We start from the raw sequence: 25001 nt of genomic DNA on the forward strand, positions 1-25001 counted from the left end.
AAAACCCAGCCTTTTCTAATTAACATCCTGTGGCTGCTGCCACTTCTCTAGCCTGTTAACTCTTAGTACATTTCCTGCCTGAGTCATGCATTGAATGTGGACCCATGTTATGACTGTTGTAGCTTATCTACAGTTGGTTTTTAAACCACAGTCCAGTTCTAGGATCTAGGCAGTGCCCCTTTTACATTGTCTTATTCTCTAATCCTTAAATGGTACCTTGAGGGCCAGCTAGTAACATGGTGTTCAAGATGGCTGGATCCCACATGACCAATGCACAACTGGAGTCCCAGATCTGGAGGATTGAAAAACATGCCAGGTATGTGTGTGTACATGCTCAAAATCCAAGAGGAGAATAGAGAAGGGATGACCATACCTCTTGGGGTGATTTCTCTGTCTGTCTGTCTGTCTCTCTAGTAAGTACATGCATCCTATAGCAAAAACAAAATAAAAATGGTACCTTGAAAAGGGAAGTGCAGAACCTTTCACTTAAAACTTCAATATTTGGGGACCAGCCATTAGCGTGTTGGCTATGTTGCTGAACTCCCATGTAGCCAACCACGGTTCGAGTCCTGGACCCGGTGGCTTAAGCTCACGCCGGGCACATGTGCGTGCGTGCCCAAGATCCCGAGAGGAGAATGGAAGAGAGGGGATTGTGGCATGGCCATCCCCCCTGGGGGGTGATTTCTCGCTTTCTGTTTCTCTGTCTCTGTCTTTCTGGTGAGCACAGGCACCCTATAGCAAAAGCCTTAAAAAAAAAAATCACTTCAATATTTGTGGATTGACAGGCATTGGAGTGCCAGTTATTAGGTATTGTTGCTAATGAATAAAACCAGAGGGAGGAAGGAGAGAGGGATGGATAAATAAAACAGTCCAGTTTCTTCCTTTCCTATCTAGATCTAGGCTTGACCTAAGGAACGAGTGTCCTTAGTGGGTTCATCTCTTGTACATTCTTTAACCTGCTAGGAATAGATGAGGATCCGATTGGCCTGGAATCAGTGCCAAGCATTACAATAGGCACTCCTCTGCCCTCCTGGACGCCTGGGCCCACTCTGGAGAGATGAAGTGTCACTTGAATATCTCCTGGTGGTAGCTAATATTCACTGAGCACTTTCTGGGTACCAGATATTATCCTACGTGGTTTAGATGAATTCGCTCATTCGACTCTCAGAGCGATCTTATAGGGTATATACTATTAGTATCCCCATTTCAGAGCTGAGGGTTAGGAAATGTTAATTAGCTTTTCTAAGATCACACAGCTACTGAAGGCGGAGAGTGTGTGCAACCCTGGCAGCCTGATCCTGGGCCTGTCATCTTCACCACTAGCTCATGTCAGTTCATGTTTTTAGGGGCCCTTTTTTCATTGCTCAGTTCTCTCCTCTCCTAAGATAGGAGGAGGTCAGGGCCAAGAAGAGAACACTTCTGGTTGCTTTTTCACTTACTCAGGTTACCTAAATTCCTTCCTCATGGCCGAAGTTAGCCAGGATGTGGCCCATCTTTTCTTACATTTATCTGTATATGTTAACCACAAAGAAAACTCATTTTTCACAGCCAAATTTGAGTGATTAGCAAAGAACCATACATATAATGTAACAAGTTTTGCTTTATGCAAGACATCTGTCTCGCAGCAGCCTGAAAACCACACTACAGCTTCCTCTTTACTTTTGAAGTGAATGCACAGCATTTGTCACTCAGCTTCTGAGTAACTTCAGTAACTCCGCCAGGAAAGGTCCATTCTGGTCCAAATGGCTCACACGCCGTACGTGGTATTTTTCTTTCTTCTGCTGAGTAAGTTTTATAATTCTCCATGTTTCTATTGTCACAGGAGCTGGTCAGCTGAGGCTGCTGGGTGATGAAGCAGGACAGTTTGGTTTCTGCAGGAACGAAATGCCATGTCATTCTGGTTTTGGCAATGATTTCTGACTTGGGTAACAGTTCTTGGCTCTTGGCTCCCTAGACCTCCTTAAGTCCCAAGGAGGTACAATGCTTGGTTGAGTCCAGTACACCTGACTCCATTGTATGTTTATCTGTGTTGCCAGATCGGTCAGTTTCACTTGGCCTTGGCTTTGCTTCATCTTCCTGAGCAGACCATCCCAAGAGAGAGTAAAAGGCTTTGCTCACCAGGCTGAGAAGAGATCTTAAGATGTGCCTGACAGTAGAGCTCGGCTCGAGGATGGGGCTGGATGGAAGGAAAGGCTATGGGAGCACTTAGTACTTTTAGGCCAAGCTAAAAGAAGGTTCTCTTGTGAGCTGATGTGGACATTGACTAGGGGGAGACTGAGACGGGCAAGAATATGCATGTGGTTCTGCTGAGGGCTGTATGGAAGACCTGCTCTAGCTCAAGGGCATTCATAGAGGGTGGCAGAAGGGGAGATTTGGAGGTTGAAGAGAGACTCAGATGAATTGGGGAGGGAATAAAATAATTTCAGACCAGGTAGATCTGGTAGCAGATACTTTTGGTGCTGTTGCTTTGTTAGCTTCTGGTCCCAGATCTGATCCTATGGCATTTGGTAAAGCTTATCAATCCCATCTCAGAATAATTTCTTACATGCATAAAATAAAATGCACAGAATTATAGAGAAAAAACAATCTTATTGAAATATAGTTATCAAAGTATTTTAATGAATTGTGAGGTAGTAATTGATTACGTTCTTTAACAGGTCAAATATGAGCCATTTTGTATGGTTCAAGCTAATAGAATCCATTCAAATAACATTGAAAAATGGTGACTTTGACAATCTCAGTGACTTTATTTTTATTCGTGTATTTATTTTAGTTTTTTTGCCATAGGGCATGTGAGCCTACCAGAGAGAGGCAGAGACACAGAGAGGGGGGGAAGTAAGATATCACCCTCCTTTTTGGGGGGTGGTCACACAGCAATCCCTTCTCCTCTTGGGATTTTGGGTACACAGACACACACACACAGACACATACACACACACCCCAATGTGTTTTCAGGCCACTGGGTTTGGGAATCAAACTGCAGAGCCAGCCATATGGCATCCAGCACCTTAACCACCATGCCACTTGCTGACCCCTAGCTCAGTGATATTTTTGAAGAAAGCCAGTACTATCAAGTAATTCTTAGTATTTCAAAAGCAGGACTCCAAGTTTTGGCAAACATCAAAGCAGTGATAAGTAGGAATACTATTTCAATATAGCTGTGTAATTATAATGAGATGTGAACATATCTGTGGGGTTTTTTGTCTATTTTTGAAACTGAAGGAAATACAAAATTTCTGTTAGAGATTAATGAAAATAAAGATGTGGGAGTTTTTTTTTTTTCACCCTAGTTTATGGACTCTTATCCCCTATATGGATCCTGGTTAAGAATTCTTGCTTTAGGAGAGACTAACTGCAGTTAGTACAGGGACTTGAATGATTGATTGGCATGATGGGGGAACTAACAAGTTGTAATTAGGTGGCCAGGGCTGTGGCTAAAGGATTAAAAAGAGTAGCGTTCAGCACAAAGGGGTCACTACTCAATAAGCCTTGGCTGAGTGGAACTGGGCTCATGTGTCAAGGGGCATCATAGCTGGGGTCCAGTGAGGTGTGAGGTGGCCTTCAGGGGTGATGGGTGACGGACACCTGCCAGACTGGCTTGGTAGGTGCTGATGGAGAAGTGCAATGGTGGGATCCTTTGGGAACTGCTGTGTTTCTTTCTCTGTTTTCCTTTGGGAAACTGGTGTTCAGTTGTCTGAGTGTGATTCTCAAGCATATGTGCTTTGTGTACTTGGACCGTATGCTTGCTTGTGTATGGGGGGCACGGGGCTCACACTGTAATTCAGAGAATTGCAAATTCTCTTCCTCTCTTTTTATTTTAGTGTTTTAGTGAGCAGACTGCAAAAAAGGGAAGCTAGAAGTTTTTCCTTAACCCACTTAAACAATTACCTACACTGGGTTACGTATTTATTTCTCCTAAATTCTGACTCATCGTAAGCACTAATTTTGTATAAAACCACAATTTTTATGTGAAGAGTACATAAGTCAAGAAGTAATTTGAAAAAAGCTTTGGAAGCCTGTTAGTTGTCACTATAAATAAGGGAGAAATGAAAGAAATTAATTAAATGATGAATAATTAATCAATTATATTGTTTAGCAAATGTGTATTTTGTTTCAATTTATTTCTTTTCAGTAAATATAAAGACTCAGTGATCCTGTTAGAATGAGGCTAATGTCGTGAGCAAATGAATGTTCTCCTTTAGCGCTGGTTTTGCCTGCTTGATCTGTCACCCCTCACCCTGACAATTAATTGCCCTACAAATAAAGGCTATTGCCGTGACAGGGTTTGGGGTTGGGCTATTGTAACTGCTTACCAAAATTGCATTTAAAAAAAAACAAAAACAAAAACAAAAAACCTAAATTTGACCTATCAGTATATAGGGTTTTCACATGTGAAAAGAAAGGTTTTGAAATTACTGTTTGTTTTTTTTTTTTAAATATAAAAAGTGGTCAAATATGAGCCATTTTGTATGGCTCAACCTAATAGTTTCCACTCAGATAATACTGAAATGGTGAATTTGACAATCTCAAGTGATATTTTTGAAACAAGCCAATAGCATCAAGGAATTCTTAGTATTTGAAAAGCCAGTGTTAGTATGTCACTGTCAAGTTGTGACTCACCAGTCAACAAGGGTTGGAGTTAGTTTGCAAAGATACCCTACCCTCTGTCCACTAACAGAGAGAGTTCCAGTGTTTTACTCCTTAGGAGGAAAAGAGATGTATCTTTGAAAAAGCCCACAGATGGGGCTGGCAGGTGTCAGGGTAGTTAAGGGTGCTGGACTCCCACATGACCAACTGTGGTTCAAGTCCTGGATCTGGCAGCTTGCTTTCTCTCTCTCTCTCTCTCTCTCTCTCTCTCTCTCTCTCTCTCTTGCTCTGCCCCTCTCTGGTCAGATTAAAATAGAAAGAAAGAAAAGGAAAGAAAAGAAGAGAAAGAAAAGAAAAAGAAAGGAAAAAATTAAAGTAATTCTTTATAAAAAGAAAAGAAAAAACCTACAGAGAATATGTTTATAAGCTCCAATGTATGGCCATTTGAATTCATCTCTCAATCATGCCTTTCTCCTTCAAAAGTACCTGTGAAGCACCTCCCCCCTTTTTCTCGCACTTTTCTGACAATGCAGTATGTTTCAGACTGTTTGAGTACAAAAGTACCACAAACCAGGAATCTTAGAAACAGCACTGTATTTCTCACAGTGCTCAAGGCTGGAAGTCCAGGATCACGGTGTCAGCAGATTGGGTATCTGCTAAGGCCCCCTACCTCCTAGATGGCACCTCTCACCCTGTCCTCACACGGCGGAAAGGACTGACTGGCTCTCTAGGTTCTTTTAGAAGAGCATTAATGATCAAATTACCTCCCAAAGACCCCACCTGGAGACCATCAACTTGAGAGTTAGGATTTGATTCAACAAATGAATCTGACGAGACACAAACATTTGGACCAGAGCACAGAACCCTCTACCCAATAATGTTCTTGACCTACCTCTGCTAGGTCCTCACTCCACTCACCATCCTTTCCAGCATCATCCATCTCTACCCCTCTACTGCCGCCTCTGCCCATGAACATGTGACGTGCCCCGTCCATCCTGCCCTTCACTACTGCTCCTCACCTAGCTCTCCTTCCCTTCCACTTCTCCATGAAACCTCTACGATAGTCTATACTTCCTGCAACCCTTACTCTAAATAGTCTACACTTCGTGCAACCACTCCCTAAACCTGCTGACTCTGCTCTATTCAGATCTCTTTTTTTTTCTTTGGAGAGATTTTCACTGTAGGTCGCGTGTGCTCGCCAGACAGTCAGAGAGAGACACAGAGACAGAAAGCGAGAAATCACCCCCCAGGGGGGATGGTCACGCCGCAATCCCCTCTCCTCCATTCTCCTCTCGGGACCCTGGGCACGCACGCACATGCACCCAGCGTGAGTTTCAAGCCACCGGGTCCGGGACACGAACCGCGGTCGACTACGTGGGAGTCCAGCGACATAGCCATTACGCTAACTGCTAGTTCCCTATTCAGACCTCTTTTATAAAGATCTCCACGGACACCTCCATCCTCAGAAGGAATTTCCTCTGCCTCTAGAGTTCCCGACCTCTCAGCAGCAGTGCTGAGAAAGTCTTGCCTTTTAGTCACCTCCTTTGGTTTCCCACCCACTGTGTCCTGGAAGCCCTCCCACTTCCCCAACTCTTCCTTCCTTTACCTTGTCATAATCTTCCCATTTCTCCAAAGCGTCTTTCTAAGCCATCTCCTTCATAAACTTTACCTATTTTCTCCTCCCTAAATGTAATCTCTCTTTAAATTCCTCAAAGCACTTTAGTGACATCTTCAGAGAGGTAACTACTACCCTCCTCGACTAGATAATAAAATCTCAAAGTCAGATCCAGCCACTCCACAGTACTGATCAGGGTTTGAATCCTAGGTCCACTTAAAAATCATGCTGGGTGTGTGTGTCCAGTAACCCTCGCTGGCTGGAGGATGTGAGACCCTGCCATAGGTAGGTCTCTCTCTCTCTCTCTCTCATTTTTACATTCTCTCTTTTGCATGAAAGAAATAAAGTAAACTTTTAGAAAAAACTGGAAGTCAGCGTCTATCTCAATCTCACCTTAGTTCCTCATGCATGGGAAATACAATGTGATTGAATAAATATTTATTGAATTGGCAGATAAAGCATAGAAATTGAAGTGCTAGTTTTCACAATAAAAAGCCTAAAATGCGGTACCCATCTCTCTAAAAATGTTGAGTAAGTGATGCCTAGCCACCAAAAATAGCATCATTTGAGGAAACATGCCCTCATATAAATAGATTAGTGGTACCACAAAAGTCATATTTTTAAAAAACAGCTTTATTGTGAAACATAACACCTAAGTGAACATTAATAAAACATAAAAACTAAATGTGCAGCTAAACAAGTAAGTGTAAAGTAAAATCTATGTAATCACTACCAGATCAAGAAATAGAATGTTGTCGGGACCAGCAGATGGCACAATGGTTACATCACTGGACTCCTACATAGTCAACCGTGGTTTGGAGTCTGAACCCAGTGGCTTAAAACTCACTCCGGATGCATGTGCATGCATGCCCAAAAGAAGAACGGAGAAGAAGGGATTGCAACATGGCCTTCCTCTGGGGGGTGATTTCTTGCTTTCTGTCTCTCTGTCTCTCCATGAGCACATGTTCTCTATAGCAAAAATCTCTCTCTAAAAGAAAGAAATAGAATACTGTCAGGACCCTAGAAGCACTCGCTCATCCTGCCCTGTACTTCACCAGATCACAAACCCTCCCCTGACACAATCACTTCCCTGACTTTCACGATAACCACTTCCTTGCTTTTTTTGCATCACTAAACAAAAATGTGGTTTTGCCTGTTTTTAAACTATAAACAGTAGAATCCATCTCTCTGTATAGTCAATAGGATTTCGAAGTATTTTGCATCTTTTATTAAACATAGTCACCCATGTTATTGCAAATAGCTATACTTTGTTAACTTTCGTTTCTGCATACATCTCCAGTTTAGGAATGTGCCAGAGTTTATCCACTCTGCTGCTGATGACATAGGGTTAAGGCTCTGGTTGGGGGCTCCAGCGAACAGTGTGGCTGTGCATTTTCTTTCACATGTAGCCTGGTCCAGAGTTCATGCATTTCTCTAAGATGGCATTGATGAAGTGTTTTTTTTTTTGGTTTTTTTTTGGAGAGGTTTTTGCCATAGGGCACGTGCACTTGCCAGATAGACAGAGAGAGACAGAGAGACAGAAAGTGAGAAATCACCCCCCAGGAGGGATGGCCACACCACAATCCCTTCTCTTCCATTCTCCTCTCGGGATCTTGGGCGCACACGCGCCTGGCGTGAGTTTTAAGCCACCGGGTCCGGGACGCGAACCGTGGTCGACTACATGGGAGTCCAGTGACATAGTCATTACGCTAACTGCTGGTCCCAATGAAGTGTTTTAAATTGCCTCTGTAAGTGTAACTTTTTGGTAAATAATAATTTGTATTTTTCTAAGATGGTCCAACTTTTATGCTTAGATAATTATTTTAAAAGGCATGATATAAATATAATTGGAATTCGTGAATAAATTAGTGTACTTTTTTAAATTGCAAAATAATGTGTGTACTTGCCAGAGAGAGAGACTCCATCCCATGATCACGTTGCAACCCTTTTTCCTTCATTTCGCCATCCCATCATACATACATATTAGTCATGTGGGATCTGGCTCCCTATACACAAGGTTTAACCACTGTACCACAAGGCCAGCCCCAAGTTAATGTGTTTTAAATCATCACCAGAAATGTGTGTGCTTGGTCAACAGGTTAGTTGGGTGTTCATTTGTTTACCGGTTTTAAATTGAGCATATACACATGCAATTTTTAGTTATTGCCTCAGGTGACTACTTAGCCTTTCTGTTCCTCCCTCTCCCTCTGTCCCCCCCCCCTTTTTTTTTTACCGGGCTTGTTCCTATTTCCTAGAATTTGTTCATTTGTTTAATCCAGAATTCCAACACCTGGCTTTACCATGGTCTCTGTAATGTCATTCCCCGCCCCCCTTTTCCTCACTTTTCTTTTTGCACTGCAGTCTCTTTTTCCCTTTGTCCTGAGAGAGTCACAGAATTCAGCAGATGCTCTGCTCCTACCACATCTTCCTATAAATGCCATTCCATTAACTCCCTGACACCAGAGATCGCTCCCTGCTGGATCCTTCTGCTGTCTTTGACAGTCTTTCCTGTCCATGGGCCCTGGGATCCTAGTAAAAGATCCAGCTACTCTTTTATTTTTGGAGAGGTTTTTGCTATAGGGCGCATGTGCTCACCAGACAGACAGACAGAAAGCGAGAAATCACCCCCCAGGGGGGATGGCCACTCCGCAGTCCCTTCTCCTCCATTCTCCTCTCGGAATCTTAGGCACGCAGGCACACGCGCCCGGCGTGAGTTTTAAGCCACTGGGTCCGGGATGCAAACTGTGGTTGACCACATGGGAGTCCAGCAACATAGCCATTACGCTAACTGCTGGTCCCAAGATCCAGCTACTCTTGTGGTATCTGTCATTTGTCATTGTTCTTTCTGTCATATAGAATGAACCACCTTTAATATGAATCACAATAAGTATACATAAATTTTTTATTTCTATAATATGTTTCATTTGAAAAATTTATCAAGTTAACTATTCAATCATGTTTTCTCCTTTAGACCCAATATTTGAGATTTTTTCCCAATCGAACACATTCCATAATGGTCCCAGCTGACCCTTTTGGTAAGAAAAGAACTTAAATTCTGATCGCAGAACCTGCTAGAGTTTACAGCCATTTATTTCAAAGCTCTTTGGTAAAGCTATAGTGGCTATTTCAGAAATTACAAATCAAAAAAGAACCCTCTGGTGTAGAAAGGAAGTGCTGTGACCCTTTCAGATGCTAATTTTAAATAGTCTGGCATCCAACCTAACCAAGGTTCCACAAATAGTTTGAACCAACTAGCGAGAAAAATCCCAGTACCCTCACAGAGATGTAGACTTTGCGTCTCAGGAAACCACTTCTGTGGGGGAAACACTCCATTGCAGGTACCCTGGAATTTGAGACTTGAGAAAGTGTATGCTGAATTTTCCCACAAAATAACATAAATGGGTGATTATCATACATTGTCTTTGCTTTAAAAGATGTGCACTTAGGTAAACAAATATGTTTTATTCAAGTGGTCATGTTACATTGAAACTATGCTTTTTTTTTTTTTTAAAGACCAGCCATTACTATGGAAACTAAAGTTATAAAAGAACAATGAACTCATCAAGCCGTTCCACTGCTGCTGGGTCTGAAGAAGATGAACATTTGAGTTGATGATAGCTAATAACCTGCGATCTCATTTACCAGAATTGTAATACAGGGAACAACATAATGTGCTACATTGGGAGCTGGAGTGCTAATCTATTTTTATTCCCCTTTCTTTTTCCTACTTGCAAGCTGAGCTCAGCATTGGCCAAAGAGAAGTAACAATTCAGAAAGGACCGCTGTTCAGAGCTGCAGGTTACCCAGTCAGCATCAGCTGTAATGTAACCGGGCACCAGGGACCTTTGGAGCAGAATTTCCAGTGGTCTGTTTACCTGCCAACAGCCCCAACCCAGGAAGTCCAGATCATCAGCACCCAGGACGCCACCTTCTCTTATGCCATGTATGCACAGCGCGTGCGAAGCAAGGGAATCTACGTGGAGAGGATCCAAGGCAACGCAGTCTTGTTCCACATCGCAGAGCTCCAGATGAAGGATACTGGGGAGTATGAGTGTCACACACCGAGCACGGATGAAAAATACTATGGAAGCTACAGTGCCAAGACTAATCTAATAGGTGAGCTGCTTGTCTACTGCTAGCCAGTCCCTCAGAAGCCAGAGTCTCCACCATCACGGTGACTTACAAGGTGACATTGCTTCATGGTGGTGTTTGCTTCGGGAACAAAGCCCACCTACTCTCTAGATATTTTGGAGATTTGTCACACATAGCTTATCCCATATTCTAAAACCGCCAGTTCGTTTTCCCCAGTCATATTTACCATAAAGGTTTAGATAGTACGATGTCTTTCCAAGGCCTCATCTTCAGCTAGCCATAGGTTGGTGATAGCAAGCATTTGCCAGAACTTTGAGGATTCTCCCCATGACATCTCTTTTTCAAGGCAAAACATTAAGTTAATAAGAGAGGTAGTATTAATATCACAGGCAGTAAGTCATTAGCTTGGAAATGAAGATTCCCAAACTACCATGCGGTATCCTATTTAGCGATAGGAAGAGAACCATAGTTTTGCGACTGTCATTTTATCTCTGTCTGAAATATCTGTCATTCTCTTTTTTAACCTAGCAAAGCCCTACATATACTCTGGAACCCAGTTTAGATATTGCCTGTTGTATGGACCATGTCCTGAATTCCGTGGGCCATGTTCCAGCTTTATTTTCCTCCTGATGCTCTTTTTCACACCATTGTTATCAGTACTCACCTAGTTATGTGGTCACTGGTTGTGCGTACGCCTCTCTCCCACCCTACCTAGAGTTCGAGTTCCTCAAGGAGAGAATGCTCATCTCAGCTCCTAGCATAGTGGCTAGCACTGAGTAGATATGCAGTAATATTCATTGCTTAAATCTAAGTGTTGCTTTCACATAAGTTTAGGCTGTGTGATTTCACTTCAAGACAAAGAGAATGATAAGAGAATAGGAACATTACCAAAACTTTGGTAAGGATTGCAATTGAATGATAAATTAGAACAGATTATGTTGGAACTTTATTCTATAAAGGACAGGTTAAGGCCCAGAAGGGGAAGTGATATACCCTAGTTCATATAGTCAGATGAGGAAAGATTTAGGATTAGAATCTAGGACTTATAGCTCCCAGTTCTTTTCTTTTTTAAATACTCTGTGTCCAGATAGCTAAATTGGTTAGAACCTATGTGACTGAAGCAAAGTCAGGGTCAATACATCAGGAACCATTTGTCTCACTGGGTTCCATAGAGTGGACACAGATGCCAGTGATCCCATTAGCAATAGGGAAAGCACAGATAGGAAAGCCAATGGCTAGTGGAAAACCAGCTCCAACTCTGCTTTACAGATGGGGGCCAGGGTGCATCTCCACCAAGGAGGCTAACTGGACTAGCATTGGGGTAAGTTGTCATCGTCTCTTTGTTTCCAGTTATTCCAGATACACTCGCGGCCACCATGAGTTCTCAGAGTCTCAATAAGGTGGAAGGTGAGCCATTAGAACTCACTTGTGAGGCTTCCAAAGCCACAGCTCAACATACCCACCTCTCTGTCACCTGGTACCTGATCCAGGATGGAGGAAGAAGCCAAGCCACCAAGATTATTTCTCTCTCCAAAGATTTTATGTTGATTGCTGGCCCTGCTTATACTGAGAGGTTTGTAGCCGGTGATGTGCGGTTCGACAAGCTCGGGGTCACCACCTTCAGGCTGTCCATACAGAGGCTCCGGTCCTCAGATCAAGGTCAGCTGTTCTGTGAGGCAACTGAATGGATTCAGGATCCAGATAAAACCTGGACTTTGATCACAAAAAAGCAAACAAATCAAACAACTCTGAGGATCCAGCCAGTAGGTGATTATCTTCTCAGGAAATTCGTCAATACTCTGGTATTGGGTATTACGGGGTGTCTTTTTTTTTTTTGGAGAGATTTTCACTATAGGGCACGTGCACTCGCCAGACAGACAGAGAGAGACATAGAGACAGAAAGCGAGAAATCACCCCCCAGGGGGGATGGCCACGCCACAATCCCTTCTCCTCCATTCTCCTCTCGGGATCCTGGGCACGCACGCACACGCGCCCGGCGTGAGTTTTAAGCCACCGGGTCCGGGACGCGAACCGCGGTCGACTACGTGGGAGTCCAGCGACATAGCCATTACGCTAACTGCTGGTTCCCTATGGGGTATCTTTTTTCTTTTTTTAAAAAAATCTTTTGTTGGCTCTTAAAAGTGTTTAGACAGTTTGAGGAAATTCTGTTTTTGTCATCTGGGAAGCATAATTAAGAAGAAAATGTTCAGTTTGGGCTTTGGTTTTTGTTTGTTTGTTTGTTTTTGAGAGGTTTTTCACTATAGGGCGCGTGCACTCGCCAGACAGACAGAGACATAGAGACAGAAAGCGAGAAATCACCCCCCAGAGGGGATGGCCACGCCGCAATCCCTTCTCCTCCATTCTCCTCTCGGGATCTTGGGCATGCATGCACACACGCCCAGCGTGGGTTTTAAGCCACCGGATCCGGGACGCAAACCACGGTCGACTACGTGGGAATCCAGCCACATAGCCATTACGCTAACTGCTGGTCCCTGGGCTTTGGTTATAGGAACTTTTATATAAGATCTGTAAATGGTTAAATTGATTTCACAAGCCAGTCTTGGAAATTATTTTTTATTTTTAAATTTTTATATATTTATTCTCCATAAACGACAGAGGCAGTGACAGTGACAGAGATAGAGAAACAGGTATCCCCCAACAGAGTCCCGACACTGCAATCCACCCCTGGTCTCAGCCAGCCCCAAGCACGGGCACACACATTCATGTTCAGCATGCTCAGGGAATTCTTGGGACTTGAACCTAGGACCTTTCCCGTATGAGTCCAGCCATGCTACCTCTGCACCACCACCTGGTCTGAAAGTAGATTTGTGACCATATTCACCAGGCTCTGTATAAGTACACTATCTACACTACCTTACTTAATTCTAACGACCATGAGGAAATAATAGATTTCCATTTTTAAAATGAGCAACCGGGGCCAATAGGTGGTGTGGGGATTAGGACGCTGGACTCCCACATGGCTGACCACAGTTTGAGTCTCAGACCTGGTGGCTTGCTATCTCACTTTCTCACTTGCTCTCTCTGTCTCTCTGTAATCAAATTTACAAATAACAATGATGATGAAGAAGAAAGTTAAATAACATAATTCTTTTTTAAAAAATAAAATAAAATAGAGAGAAACCTGAGCCTCAGGCACGGAGATGCTCTGCCCAAACTCACTGGCAGGTGAGAGATGGGGCCGGCCTTTAGTCAGGTCTGGCTCTCTCCAAAGCCCACTCACCACAGATACCTGAGCCTCAAAGTAACTCCAGCTTCCAACATGAAGTCTTGCCTTTGTCACTGCGAGAGTTTCTTCCACCTGACCCCTTCTCCAACTTGGAATGGTGTCACTCTTCATAATCTGTTAAACATTGTGGATTAAGAGTAAAATTCAAAATCTGTTTTCATCAAAGTAAACAGAAAGGCCTTGTCTCTGATGTCTGGTCTCTCTATAGGCTTTGGCCCAACAGGAGAGAGTGCTAAAACCATATCAGTATATCCATTCCTAACCGATGGTCCAGGAGTGGGTTGCTGAAGTTGTCTTTCCTTTTAAAGAAGAGTGTTATTTTGTTCCATTTTAAATCGTCCTGTTGGCCTCATGTCTCCAAGTTAATCCAGTGAGTCCTGTGGAGCCACATGCATGTGCTTTTAATTAGGAAAATTCTGGATAGTCTCAGCAAAATAAGAATTTAAAAAGAAAAAAAAAATCACACTTTATAGCAATTGAACATAGTTTAAATATTCTATTTGTTAGTTTAAAAAACATACATTACTATATGCTTTATAAATTCATGCATATATTTGATTACTAGGATTATATTAAAAAAACAAGTTTGCTATCATTTCTGGTCATTTCAGGGACAGTCATGGGTATTTGATTTTCTAGGGATTTTTAAGATTTACCTGCCACTATAGACTGAACCCTCACGTAAAATGTGATCCCTGTGGTATTTTTATGGGGGGGCGGTATCATCTCTTTCTGGTACTCACTAAATTCTTGCCTTGCTTTTGTTTCCCAGTGAAAGAGTTTCAAGTCAACATTACAGGTGAGAGCGTGTTCTCTGAAGGGAACCCGTTAGAATTGGTTTGCCTGGTTGTGGGCAGCAGTCGGGACCCACAGCTTCAGGGCCTTTGGTTCTTCAATGAAATTGAAATTGGCCACATTGATGCTGGTGGAGTCCTGAGCATGAAGAAAGACTACAAAGAGAGAGCTAGTCAAGGGCAGCTCCAGATTTCAAAGTTAAGCTCCAAGGTTTTCTCGCTCAAGATCTTCTCTGTGGGCCCCGAGGATGAAGGCGCCTACAGATGTGCAGTGGCGGAGATGGCGAGAACTCAGATGGGCTCCTGGCAGGTGCTTCAGAGGAAGCAGTCACCAGTCAACCACGTGCGCCTGAGGAAGCCAGCAGGTAAGTGAACTCAGGACCAGATGTGGATGGGGATGCTTTCCGACCCCAGCTTTGTCAGTATGGGATGCCTTCACAGACACAGTAGGGGTCTTCCTGAGGAGTCAGGGGTCAGTCAGCTCATAGTGGAGGGAAAGGAAGGTAGAGGAAAGCACCCCAACTAGTTAGAGACCTGGGCCATTATTTGGGCTGCGACCATACAAACCACTTCATTTCTCTAAATCTCAACCTTTGCATCTACATTGGATTTTTCTTCAAGCAGAGAACTTCATATTATGAAACCTGTGTGTGTGTGGGTGGGTGGGTGTGCTATGTGATGTGAGTAGGTTAAAAAATAAAGAGCTACACTTCCCCTCATCCCCTTCCTTCCTAAAGAGGAAAAACCCTTGTTCTTCTACCTTGAGATTTTTGGAATTTTTCAGTTAGCTTCTGTTAATCCCCTGTTACCTTAACCAGCTTGGGGAAGGGTACTTAGTCAGAATTCTGACTCACAGTAAGAAGTGAAGGGGCCGACCCAGCCACAGTGGCACAGGCAGTAGGGGCTCTGCTGTGTGATGGGGTAGCTATGGGTTTGCTCTCTGGTCTACCTTAATGTGTGCTACACATGCCCATGATCCCAGCTAGCTGCAAGATGGGGATCATGGTATGAAAACCCTGTTGCAGTGTCTCTGTCTCTCCTCTAATCTCTTTCTTGTTTTCTCTCACTCTACTGAAATAATTTTTAAAGAAGAAAGAAAGAGAGAAATGGGGTCAGCTGGTAGCATGGTGGTTAAAGCAGCAGGATCCCACATGGCCCACTTCATGTTTCAAGTCCCATGAAGTCTTTAAAACCATGCTGTGTGTGTGTATGTGTGTGTGTGTATGTGTGTGTGTTTATGCACATGTCTGTCCCCTTCCAAAATGAATGAGAAATGGAAGAGAAGAGATTGCAGTGTGACTGTCCCCCAAAGGCAGTGTTTTCTTGATTTCCCCTTCTCCAGCAAGCACACTCACTCTCTGGCAAATTAAGAGAAATATAAAACAAGGAGCCAGCAGGTGGTGTGGTGGTTAAGGATGCTGGACTCCCACATGGCCAACCTTGGTTCGAGCCCCAGACCTGGTATCTTGCTTTCTCACTTTCCTTCTCTCTCTTTTTCTCTCTCATTCTCATTCTGCCCCTCTCTGGTAAAATTTAAAAAAACAAACAAATAAAATTTAAAAAAGAAAACAAAATACTGAAAGGAATGAAGAGGTAAGTGAAGAGGTGGGTAGAGTCCACCCCTGAATTTTGCAGTGATGTGGTGAGACATCTGTTCCATGGTTCTGACAAAATTAAAACAAACAAATAAATAAAATTTAAAAAAGAAAAAAGAAAACAAAATACTGAAAGGAATGAAGAGGTAAGTGAAGAGGTGGGTAGAGTCCACCCCTGAATTTTGCAGTGATGTGGTGAGACATCTGTTCCATGGTTCTGACAACCTGTAGGCACAAAGCTTAGAAAGTCACCCAGCTCACCTTCACTTTACGAAGTTTGGGTGACCTTAAACACTTTTGCTTAATCAATGCTTTTTGTGTGGAGAAAAAATAGACGAATCCTCAACCAATATCAGGATGCTCTGGGCTGGGTTAAATTCTGTCTAGAAAAGCAAAAAATAAGAACATTTTTGTTGAATTTTAAAAACTGCACCAAAAAAGATATTATTGGTGCACTTGCTCATTGGCAGCGGTGAATCCAGAGGTAGATAAATTTCCCTTTCGTGTTCTCCATCAACCCATTTGCTAGGAATGAAACACACAAGCTTTTGCCCAGAGTGGCAGGCCAACGAAAGTGTGTTGGTGTTAACATTCACACTAAACATTTGGTCTGATTTTCTAGGCTACAGGGAAAACAATGTAGGCGGGTTTACGTATTTACACAGAGCTCACTCTGCTGTGTGTGTCTCAGCCTCCCCAGAAACATGTCTGCAACCTTTCTCATGCCCAGTACCTGGCAATTTGTGCCCAGGAGAGTCAAAGGTGCTTCTCGATGCACAGTGAGTTTCCTGTGGGTAGGGATCATCTGCCAGAGGTGAAAGTAGTTCTTTGCCTAGATTGGAATTCAGCCTGGGCCTAAGATGTAGAAGTGGGATATGTTATTTCAAACATATTAAGGATCCTGTTTGGTGTTCTGCCCCAAAAGTCATTATCTGAAGTATGAGCAGAGTTACATCATTCTGTGAATATTTTACATGGAAAGGAGCACCTATACCACTATAAATGTGTAACTTACACACATTTAGTAGGTTTATTACTTTTTACCAAAGGCAGTCATAACCACAATGAAAAAAACCTCATTTAAAAAAAAAAGTTTTAGTCTAAACCAATCTTAATGATTAAAATAGCAAGATTATGAGTAATAATTTCCTCTCTAATTTCTAAACTTTGGTTATGAATCTGTCTTTCACTTGAAAAAGATTTTTAGATAGACTCATGCCTCTACAACCCCAAATTTAAAAGCAGATTTGCTCTCCCTTTTTTAACCTATTTATAGACATAGCCTTCATGCTGCCTCTGTAACTTCTGTGTATGTATGCACAACACAGTTGAAGACTGAACTTCTTCCTCAGCAGGGAAGACCAATTTGCAGATTCATTTAGATCCTATTTAGATTTCTAATCCCAATTCTATTTTGTTTTTCTCTTCTGCTTTGGACAACCCCTGCTTTCTCCAGTGCCTACCATTAAACACTAATGCTAATAGCTAACCTTCACTGAGGATTTTCCTTAGCCAGCCAGGCTGAGCCTTTTGCATATACCATTTGTTCACATCTTTCAACAATGCAATGAGGTGGGTGCTTCCGTTATCCTCATTTTTACAGGAAAGGAAACAGTAGCTCAGAGAGGTCAAGTATGTTGCCGAGGGTAATTTTGACTCCAGAGGTCTTGGCCTTAAACACAGTGCTGAGGGCCAACAGATGGTATGGTGGTTAGGGCCCTAACTAGCACATGGGTGTCCACAGTTCAAGTCCTGGACCCAGCAACTTGAGACTCAGTGCCAGGTGTGTGTGCATGTGTGCGTGTGTGCGTGCATGCGTGCATGCCCAGGATCCCAAGTGGAGAATAAAGGAGAAGGGATTGTGGCGTGGCTGTCCCCCCAGGGGGTGATTCCTTACTTTCTCTCTCTGTGTTTCTCCAGTGAGCACACACGCCCACTGGCAAAAATCTTTCTAAAAAATGAAACCAAACAAAGCACAATGCTGGGCTGCCTGGGATACACCAGCTCCTGATAGATCTCTGCATGGTCTGCGAAGCAAGAGCACCAGATCTTGCACAATGTTTGTTGAATGAACGTCTGCATTTCTACACACCTCGAATGTCCCATTGGGACCAGGCTCACATTTATTGTTCTACACTGCAGTTCGGACATAGAAGGCTCTCCTTTTACCAAAACTATAGATGTATCTATGCACATATATTTTCCCCAAATAATCGCTTTTTTTAAATTGTGTTATGAACAGACATCTAATTAATAATGTTTCTTCCCTATTTAAGACATACTCAACTATGGGACCAGCAGTTGGCATAATGGCTATATTGCTGGACTCCCATGTAGTCAACTGCAGTTCGAGTCCCAGACCTGTGGCTTAAACTCCTATCAGGCGTGTGTGCGTGCATGCCCAAGATCCCAAGAAGAATGGAGGAGAAGGGATTGCGGCGTGGTCATCCCTCCTGGGGGCTGATTTCTCGCTTTCTGTCTCTCTGTCTGTTTCTGTCTTCCTGGCAAGCACACGTGCCCTATAACAAAAAACCTCTCAAAAAAAAAAAAAAAAAAGAAGAGAGAAAGAGAAAAATAAATAAATAAATAAAACCTACTCAATTATGGCTAATAGAGGGAAGACAAGTAGAGAGAGAATGGTCATTTTGAACTGTTAAGGTCTGAATTCTAAAAGAGAACTTAAATAAACACAGCTTTATTACTTTCAGGTTCATACACCCACCCTAATTAATCTAACAAAATATTTCCAGATGTTAGCCCGACTAGATAGTCTTGAAGGACTGACTTAACAAACGCCTAAAGATAACGTGCAAACTGTAAGTTGTCTAAGTACGGATGGGTTCTCCTGCTATTCTTCCTGCTACCTTGTTTCCACTGTTTAAGTGTTTAGCAAGTCTTCTTTTCTGGAGGTGATGCAAGAGGGAACCACTTGATCTGATTCATCACTAATTAGTCACATCCTAATTAATGACATTTCACTGTGTGTTAGAAGTTTTTCATCTATTTGAACCACTTTTTTCTTCTGACATCTACCGTCCACAGGAAGAAGTGTAATTGTCTCTACCACAAACAAGCAGCAAACTGTGTGGGAAGGAGAGAGACTCGCCCTGCTCTGTAAGGCCAGTGGAGCTGAAAGTCCTCTGTCTGTGAGTTGGTGGCATATCCCACAAAACCAGACACAGCCGGAATTTGTGGCTGGCATGGGGCAGGATGGCATTGTGCAGCAGGGTGCCTCCTACGGGAGACCCGGTTACCATGGCAACACCAGGCTGGAGAAAGTGGACTGGGCCACCTTCCAGCTTGAGGTCACCTCTCCCACCGTCACAGACAGTGGCGTATATGAGTGCACAGTGTCAGAAAGGACCCGGAATCAGGCCAAAGATCTTAGCTGGACTCAGAAGATTGTGATTACTGTAAGATCTCTGAGTAAGTATCAGAGAAATCCTTTTTTGAACTTGCAGAGCAGTCACTGTATTCTGCACTGAAATACAGTGGGATTTGATTGTGTGCCATCATGAACTCCCAGTTATGGTATACGTGCCCCAGGACACCAAAACTCTGGCTACTGTGCCCATCCAATAATCACTAAAGTGTATTCATTTGTATAAAGATTGGCTTTAGAGTACAGCTTATTAGCTGTTCAAAGTAATAAACAAAATCCTATGAATTGGAATCAACTTATGGAAGAGTATAGCTGAGGGTTTTGTGAAGGGACTTTTAAAAGCTTATGAAAAATGGAATTAAAGTATTTGAGTTTATGTTGAAGCGAAATAATTTTGAAACTATGCATAATTTTCTCATAATACACATTTTCCATGAACTTCTTGAAACCACCCCTCCTACCTTCTGGCTTTTGACAACTGCAGCCTTGAGGTTGCAGAGTCTTGTCTAGCTTGAGCAAAAGAGTCTGATACTGAACCCATGAGTGGGGGGAAAAGGAAGGGAGGCCAGACCGCTGGGGCGGGGGTGTGCTTCACCCACTCAACAGCAGCTGTCTCAGCAGCAGGCTAGAGAAACACTGCCTATTTGTTGTCGCTGCTGAGAACAGTCTTAGAAGAGGGTCAGTTTTGGAAAATTGAGGTCAGAATTCAGGACAGACTGTACTGTGAATCAACCTCTACACCAAAATAGTCGATACTCCACATGTGGGAAAAAATGCATGGTCCAACATGAAAAGGTGGCAGCTAGAAAAACTCGAAAGTCCTGTATTTGGTTTGGTAAATATATCAGAAAGTGTGTTTTGCTTTCTGTCTGCAGAGTCAAGTTTACAAGTTAGTCTGATGAGCCGTCAACCACAAGTGAAGTTAAGCAACACCTTTGACCTCACTTGCATGGTGGGGGCCAGCTACTCTGGCCTCATGGTACCACTCACCGTGACATGGCAGTTCCAGCCAGCTCGGTCTCAAGCCTTTCACCAGCTTATTCGTGTCACCCATAATGGTACCATTGAATGGGGAGACTTCCTATCTCAATTCCAAAAGAAGACGAAGGTTTCCATGTCTTCATTTCGTTCTCAACTCCAAATCCATGATGCCTCTGAGGAAGAGACAGGGTTGTATCAGTGTAAAGTAGAAGTTTATGATAGAAGTTCCCTGCACACAAATAGCCCTGTGAGGGCTTCTGCCAGCTCTCATCCATTGAGGATAGCTGTCACTTTGCCAGGTAAGTGCTGCTTTATATTAATCCTGGCTTTTTTATTTTCCTAAAAAAAAAAAAAAAAAAAGAGTACAACAACAAAAACCACAAACATTTCTTCCATTTGGGGTAAATTATAGAAATCAGTCATAAAATACCCTCTTACCATGTGTGTACTGCCCAGTAACCACTGCTCTGTGTCCTTACCCCGCCTTCCCCTAAGTTTTCCCAACCAGCAACTGAAGGGCACTGCGTGGCGCAGCAGGGGTCCCTGGGCCCAGTGCAGAGGTAATCTTTTGTATTGTTCACTGCCCATGCCTTAGCTGTTAGTAAAACCCTTCACTAGAGGTAAAGATAATGTAAATTCCATTACAATACACTTACCTACTTATTTTTAATGTGTCCATGTATAAGAGTCAGACAATATGTGATTACAGTCAAATAGACCCTATGTTGTGAGTTGATAATAGAGCAGGGAACGTGAAAGGAAGACACAGCCTAGGCAACATTCTGCTGTGTCGTTCGTGTGTGTTCTCTCTCATAACTTGTATTCTCTCAGGGCAGAGTGATTGAGAAGCAGTGTTCATTTAGATCTGCCAGTCGCTGACCAGCAGCATGGCTTTAGACAAGTCACTTAGTCTGCCCATGCCTTAATTAGCCCATCTGTAAATTGTCGATGTGTGATTTAGCGTGGCGACATACGGAGCATGCCTTGGGCAATGCCTGACATACAAGCAGATTCTCCAGCAGTGTGTCACATTTCCTCTGCTGTTGTGCAATGCTTTTGGTAATAGTAATGGACTCTTTATTTATTAATTCTTGCCTTAATTTTCTGATCTTTTCTCTGGCACTTGAAATGACTGCTCCAATCCTTTCTTGAAACTTCTTTTTTCCTTAGCCCCCATGACACAAAATTTTCTTGGTTTCCTTTATAGTATGAACTGTTCCTTTTGGGTCTTTTTTTTAATTTTATTTATTTTTATTTATTTATTTTTTGGGAGAGGTTTTTGCTATAGGGTACGTGCACTCGCCAGAAAGACAGAGATAGAGAGACAGAAAGTGAGAAATCACCCCCAGGGGGGATGGCCGTGCTGCAATCCCTTCTCCATTCTCCTCTCGGGATCTTGGGCACGCACACACATGCGCCCAGCATGAGTTTTAAGCCACTGGGTCTGGGACTCGAACCACAGTTGACTATATGGGAGTCCAGCGACATATCCATTACGCCAATTGCAGGTCCTAAAATTTAATTAAATTAAATTATTTATTTTTACAGAATTCTCTTTCTCTACTACATTCTTTTTTAAAAAAGCATTACTTTGGATTTTGTTTTTTATAGAACAAAATTTTTTAAAAAAACTTTTTTTTCTACAGAATTTTCCTTCAATACTTTATTCTTTTTTTTTGGAGAGGTTTTCACTGTAGGGTGCATGCGTGCGCCAGACAGACAGAGAGAGACATAGAGACAGAAAGCGAGAAATCACCCCCCAGAGGGGATGGTCACGCCGCAATCCCTTCTCCTCCATTCTCCTCTCGGGATCTTGGGCACACACGCACACGCACCCGGCGTGAGTTTTAAGCCACCGGGTTCGGGATGCGAACCACAGTCGACTACGTGGGAGTCCAGCGACATAGCCATTACACTAACTGCTGGTTCCCTATACTTTATTCTTTAAAGAAAAGTATTATTTTGTTCTCTTCTCACTCTACAAACTCTCATGAGTTAGACTCATCCTAGCCCTTGGGAACAATCTGTATGCTGACGACCCCTAAATCCAGTATCCTGAAAGACTTCTATTTTGATCACCAGACACATATATCCAGGGGTCCCCAGACCCAGGCCACAGACTAGTACTGGTCCTGGCCTGTTAGGAACCAGGCTGCAGGGCAGAAGGTGAGTTGCAGGCAAGCAAGCAAACCTTGATCTGTATTTACAGCTGCTCCCCATTGCTTGCATTACCACCTGAGCTCTGCCTCTTGTCAGATCCACTGGGGCATTAGATTTTCATAGGAGTGCAAACCCCATTGTGAACTGTGCATTCAAGGGATCTAGGTTGCACACTCATGACAGTCCAATGCTTGGTGATCTGAAGTGGAGCTGAGGCAGTGATGCTAGCTCTGGGGAGCAGCTGCAAATACTGCATTATGGTGAGTTGTATAATTATTTCATGATATATTGCAATGTTATAATAATAGAAGTAAAGTACACAATAAATGTAATGTGCTTGAGTCATCTGAGAACCATCCCCAACCTACAGTTTATGGAAAAATTGTCTTCTACAAAAGTGGTCCCCAGGGAACCAGCAGTTAGTGTAATGGCTATGTCGCTGGACTCCCACGTAGTCGACCGCGGTTCACATCCCAGACCCGGTGGCTTAAAACTCACACTGGGCGCGTGTGCATGCATGCCCAAGATCCCGAGAGGAGAATGGAAGAGAAGGGATTGCAGCGTGACCATCCCCTCTGAGGGGTGATTTCTCACTTTCTGTCTCTCTGTCTCTCTCTGTCTGCCTGGTGAGCGCATGCACCCTATAGCGAAAGCCTCTCAAAAAAAAAAAAAAAATGGTCTCTGGTGCCAAAAAGGCTGGGGACTGCTGCATGTATCCAGCTTCCTCCAAGATGTGTCTATACTCACTATGTCAAAATGGAAACCCACTGTTATCACCCAAAGCTACTCCTACCTTGTCCCTTATGTCCTTACACCACCCACCAGAGACGCAATTTGGAAACACGAGTCATACACAGCTCCTCTATGCCCACCCCGCATCCAAATTCCCAGGGCATGACATGCAAGGTCTTTTATAATCTGGTATATTTATGTCTTTCCAGCATCATCTCTTTCAATTTCCCAACGTCCCATACCGAATTACATGTAGCTTCTCAATATTCCATGTTCTCTCCTATTTTCAAAGTCTTTGTTCAATGTGCTTCTTTTGTGTGGAACCCTTTCTTCATCGGAAGAATTCCTATCAATCCTTAAGGCCTACTCAGAGTTCTCCCTTCCAGGAAGCCTCCTCTTACTCTTATATTTAGGGCAGGTGGCGCTCCTGTGTGTCCTGATAGTCACTTCTGCATGTCTCTGTCCCACTTGGACGAAATGATGTTATCATCTCTACATGTCTGTCCCTGTACTTGTCTCTCCCTCTAGACTGCGAGCCACTGAGAGCAATCTACAGAGCCTAGAATAGTCTGACAGATAATATCACGTGGTCTTAATAAATGTTTCTTAAAGAAGTGAAAAGAAATGAGACATTGATAATATCAATGAGTAATTACAAGTAGAATCCGTGATGCCAGGAAAAAGTTATAATAAATTTTGGGAGCAGGGTTTATCACTCATCTTTCTTTGTTTCTTTCTTTGTTTTAGAAAGATTTTTTTTTTTTTTGCAATAGGGTGCATGCACTCACCTGAGAGACAGAGACAGACAGACAGAAAGTGAGAAATTAACCCCCAGGGAGGATGGCCACACCACAGTCCCTTCTCCTCCATTCTCCTCTCGGGATCTTGGGCACACATGCATAGGTGCCCAGTGTGAGTTTTAAGTTGCTGGGTGTGGGACTCAAACCGCCATCAACCATGTGAGAGTCCAGAAACATAACCATTACACCAATTCCTAGTCCCAATATCACTCATCTTTCTGACAAATCATAACAGCTGCTGGAGTTAAAGGCTAGTGCCTCCATAGCTACACAACGTTCCCAGAGGCATCCAAAAGGCATGCAATTTTAATAGCCCACGTACCATTTCCTTTTGTTTACCCATGTTCAAAGGCAGATACAGCTAGACTTTGTCAATTATAAATCCAGAAGTATTCTAGATAGTGAACATACAGACAAAGCATTAACAGGGCCATTTTCCCCCAATTTGATACATGAAATGCTACAGAAAAGATGTCTTTGCTTCCATGCTAAAGCATTGCCATACAATAGATTGGGCTTTTCTGTATGACATTTCTTTCACCCAATCCTCCCCACCCAGCAAGGGTAGAACTAGATCAGTGGATGAAAGTTATGAAGAGATAAAATTCAACTTGATATCAGAGAGAATTCTCTTGTGGCAAGGCTGTCCGAAGATCCAGTGAGCTGCCTGGTTGAATGCTGAGTTGTTCAAAGGCTGAATGAGCAGCTCATGGGCTGCTGTAGAGAGAATTCCTACAGATGATGGCCATAGAAAGTATCGCCCTACTTGGGAACCAGCAGTTAGTGTAATGGCTATGTCGCTGGACTCCCACGTAGTCGACCGCGGTTCGTGTCCCGGACCCGGTGGCTTAAAACTCACGCCGGGCGCGTGTGCGTGCGTGCCCAAGATCCCGAGAGGAGAATGGAGGAGAAGGGATTGCGGCATGACCATCCCCCCTGGGGGGTGATTTCTCGCTTTCTGTCTCTATGTCTCTCTCTGTCTGTCTGGCGAGTGCACACGCCCTATGGTGAAAATC

At 43.2% G+C, this 25001-nt stretch overlaps 1 protein-coding gene across 2 annotated transcripts in view; it reads left to right on the forward strand.

The window, feature by feature from the left end:
* The first annotated feature begins 1675 nt into the window (after positions 1 to 1675).
* The window catches only part of CD101 (CD101 molecule), a 38028-nt gene continuing 14702 nt past the window's right edge, over positions 1676 to 25001 (forward strand). For both annotated transcript variants that reach the window (XM_014592775.2, XM_006161392.2), the window contains exons 1-6: positions 1676 to 1785; positions 9938 to 10318; positions 11645 to 12061; positions 14314 to 14700; positions 18973 to 19356; positions 20188 to 20592. In XM_014592775.2, coding sequence (XP_014448261.1) covers positions 1743 to 1785; positions 9938 to 10318; positions 11645 to 12061; positions 14314 to 14700; positions 18973 to 19356; positions 20188 to 20592 — 2017 coding nt within the window. In that variant the 5' untranslated portion in view covers positions 1676 to 1742. The remainder of the gene's footprint in view (positions 1786 to 9937; positions 10319 to 11644; positions 12062 to 14313; positions 14701 to 18972; positions 19357 to 20187; positions 20593 to 25001) is intronic.

This window comes from Tupaia chinensis, unplaced genomic scaffold (assembly GCF_000334495.1).
Source record: "Tupaia chinensis unplaced genomic scaffold, TupChi_1.0 Scaffold138517_1, whole genome shotgun sequence".
NCBI classification, from domain to species: Eukaryota; Metazoa; Chordata; class Mammalia; order Scandentia; family Tupaiidae; genus Tupaia; species Tupaia belangeri.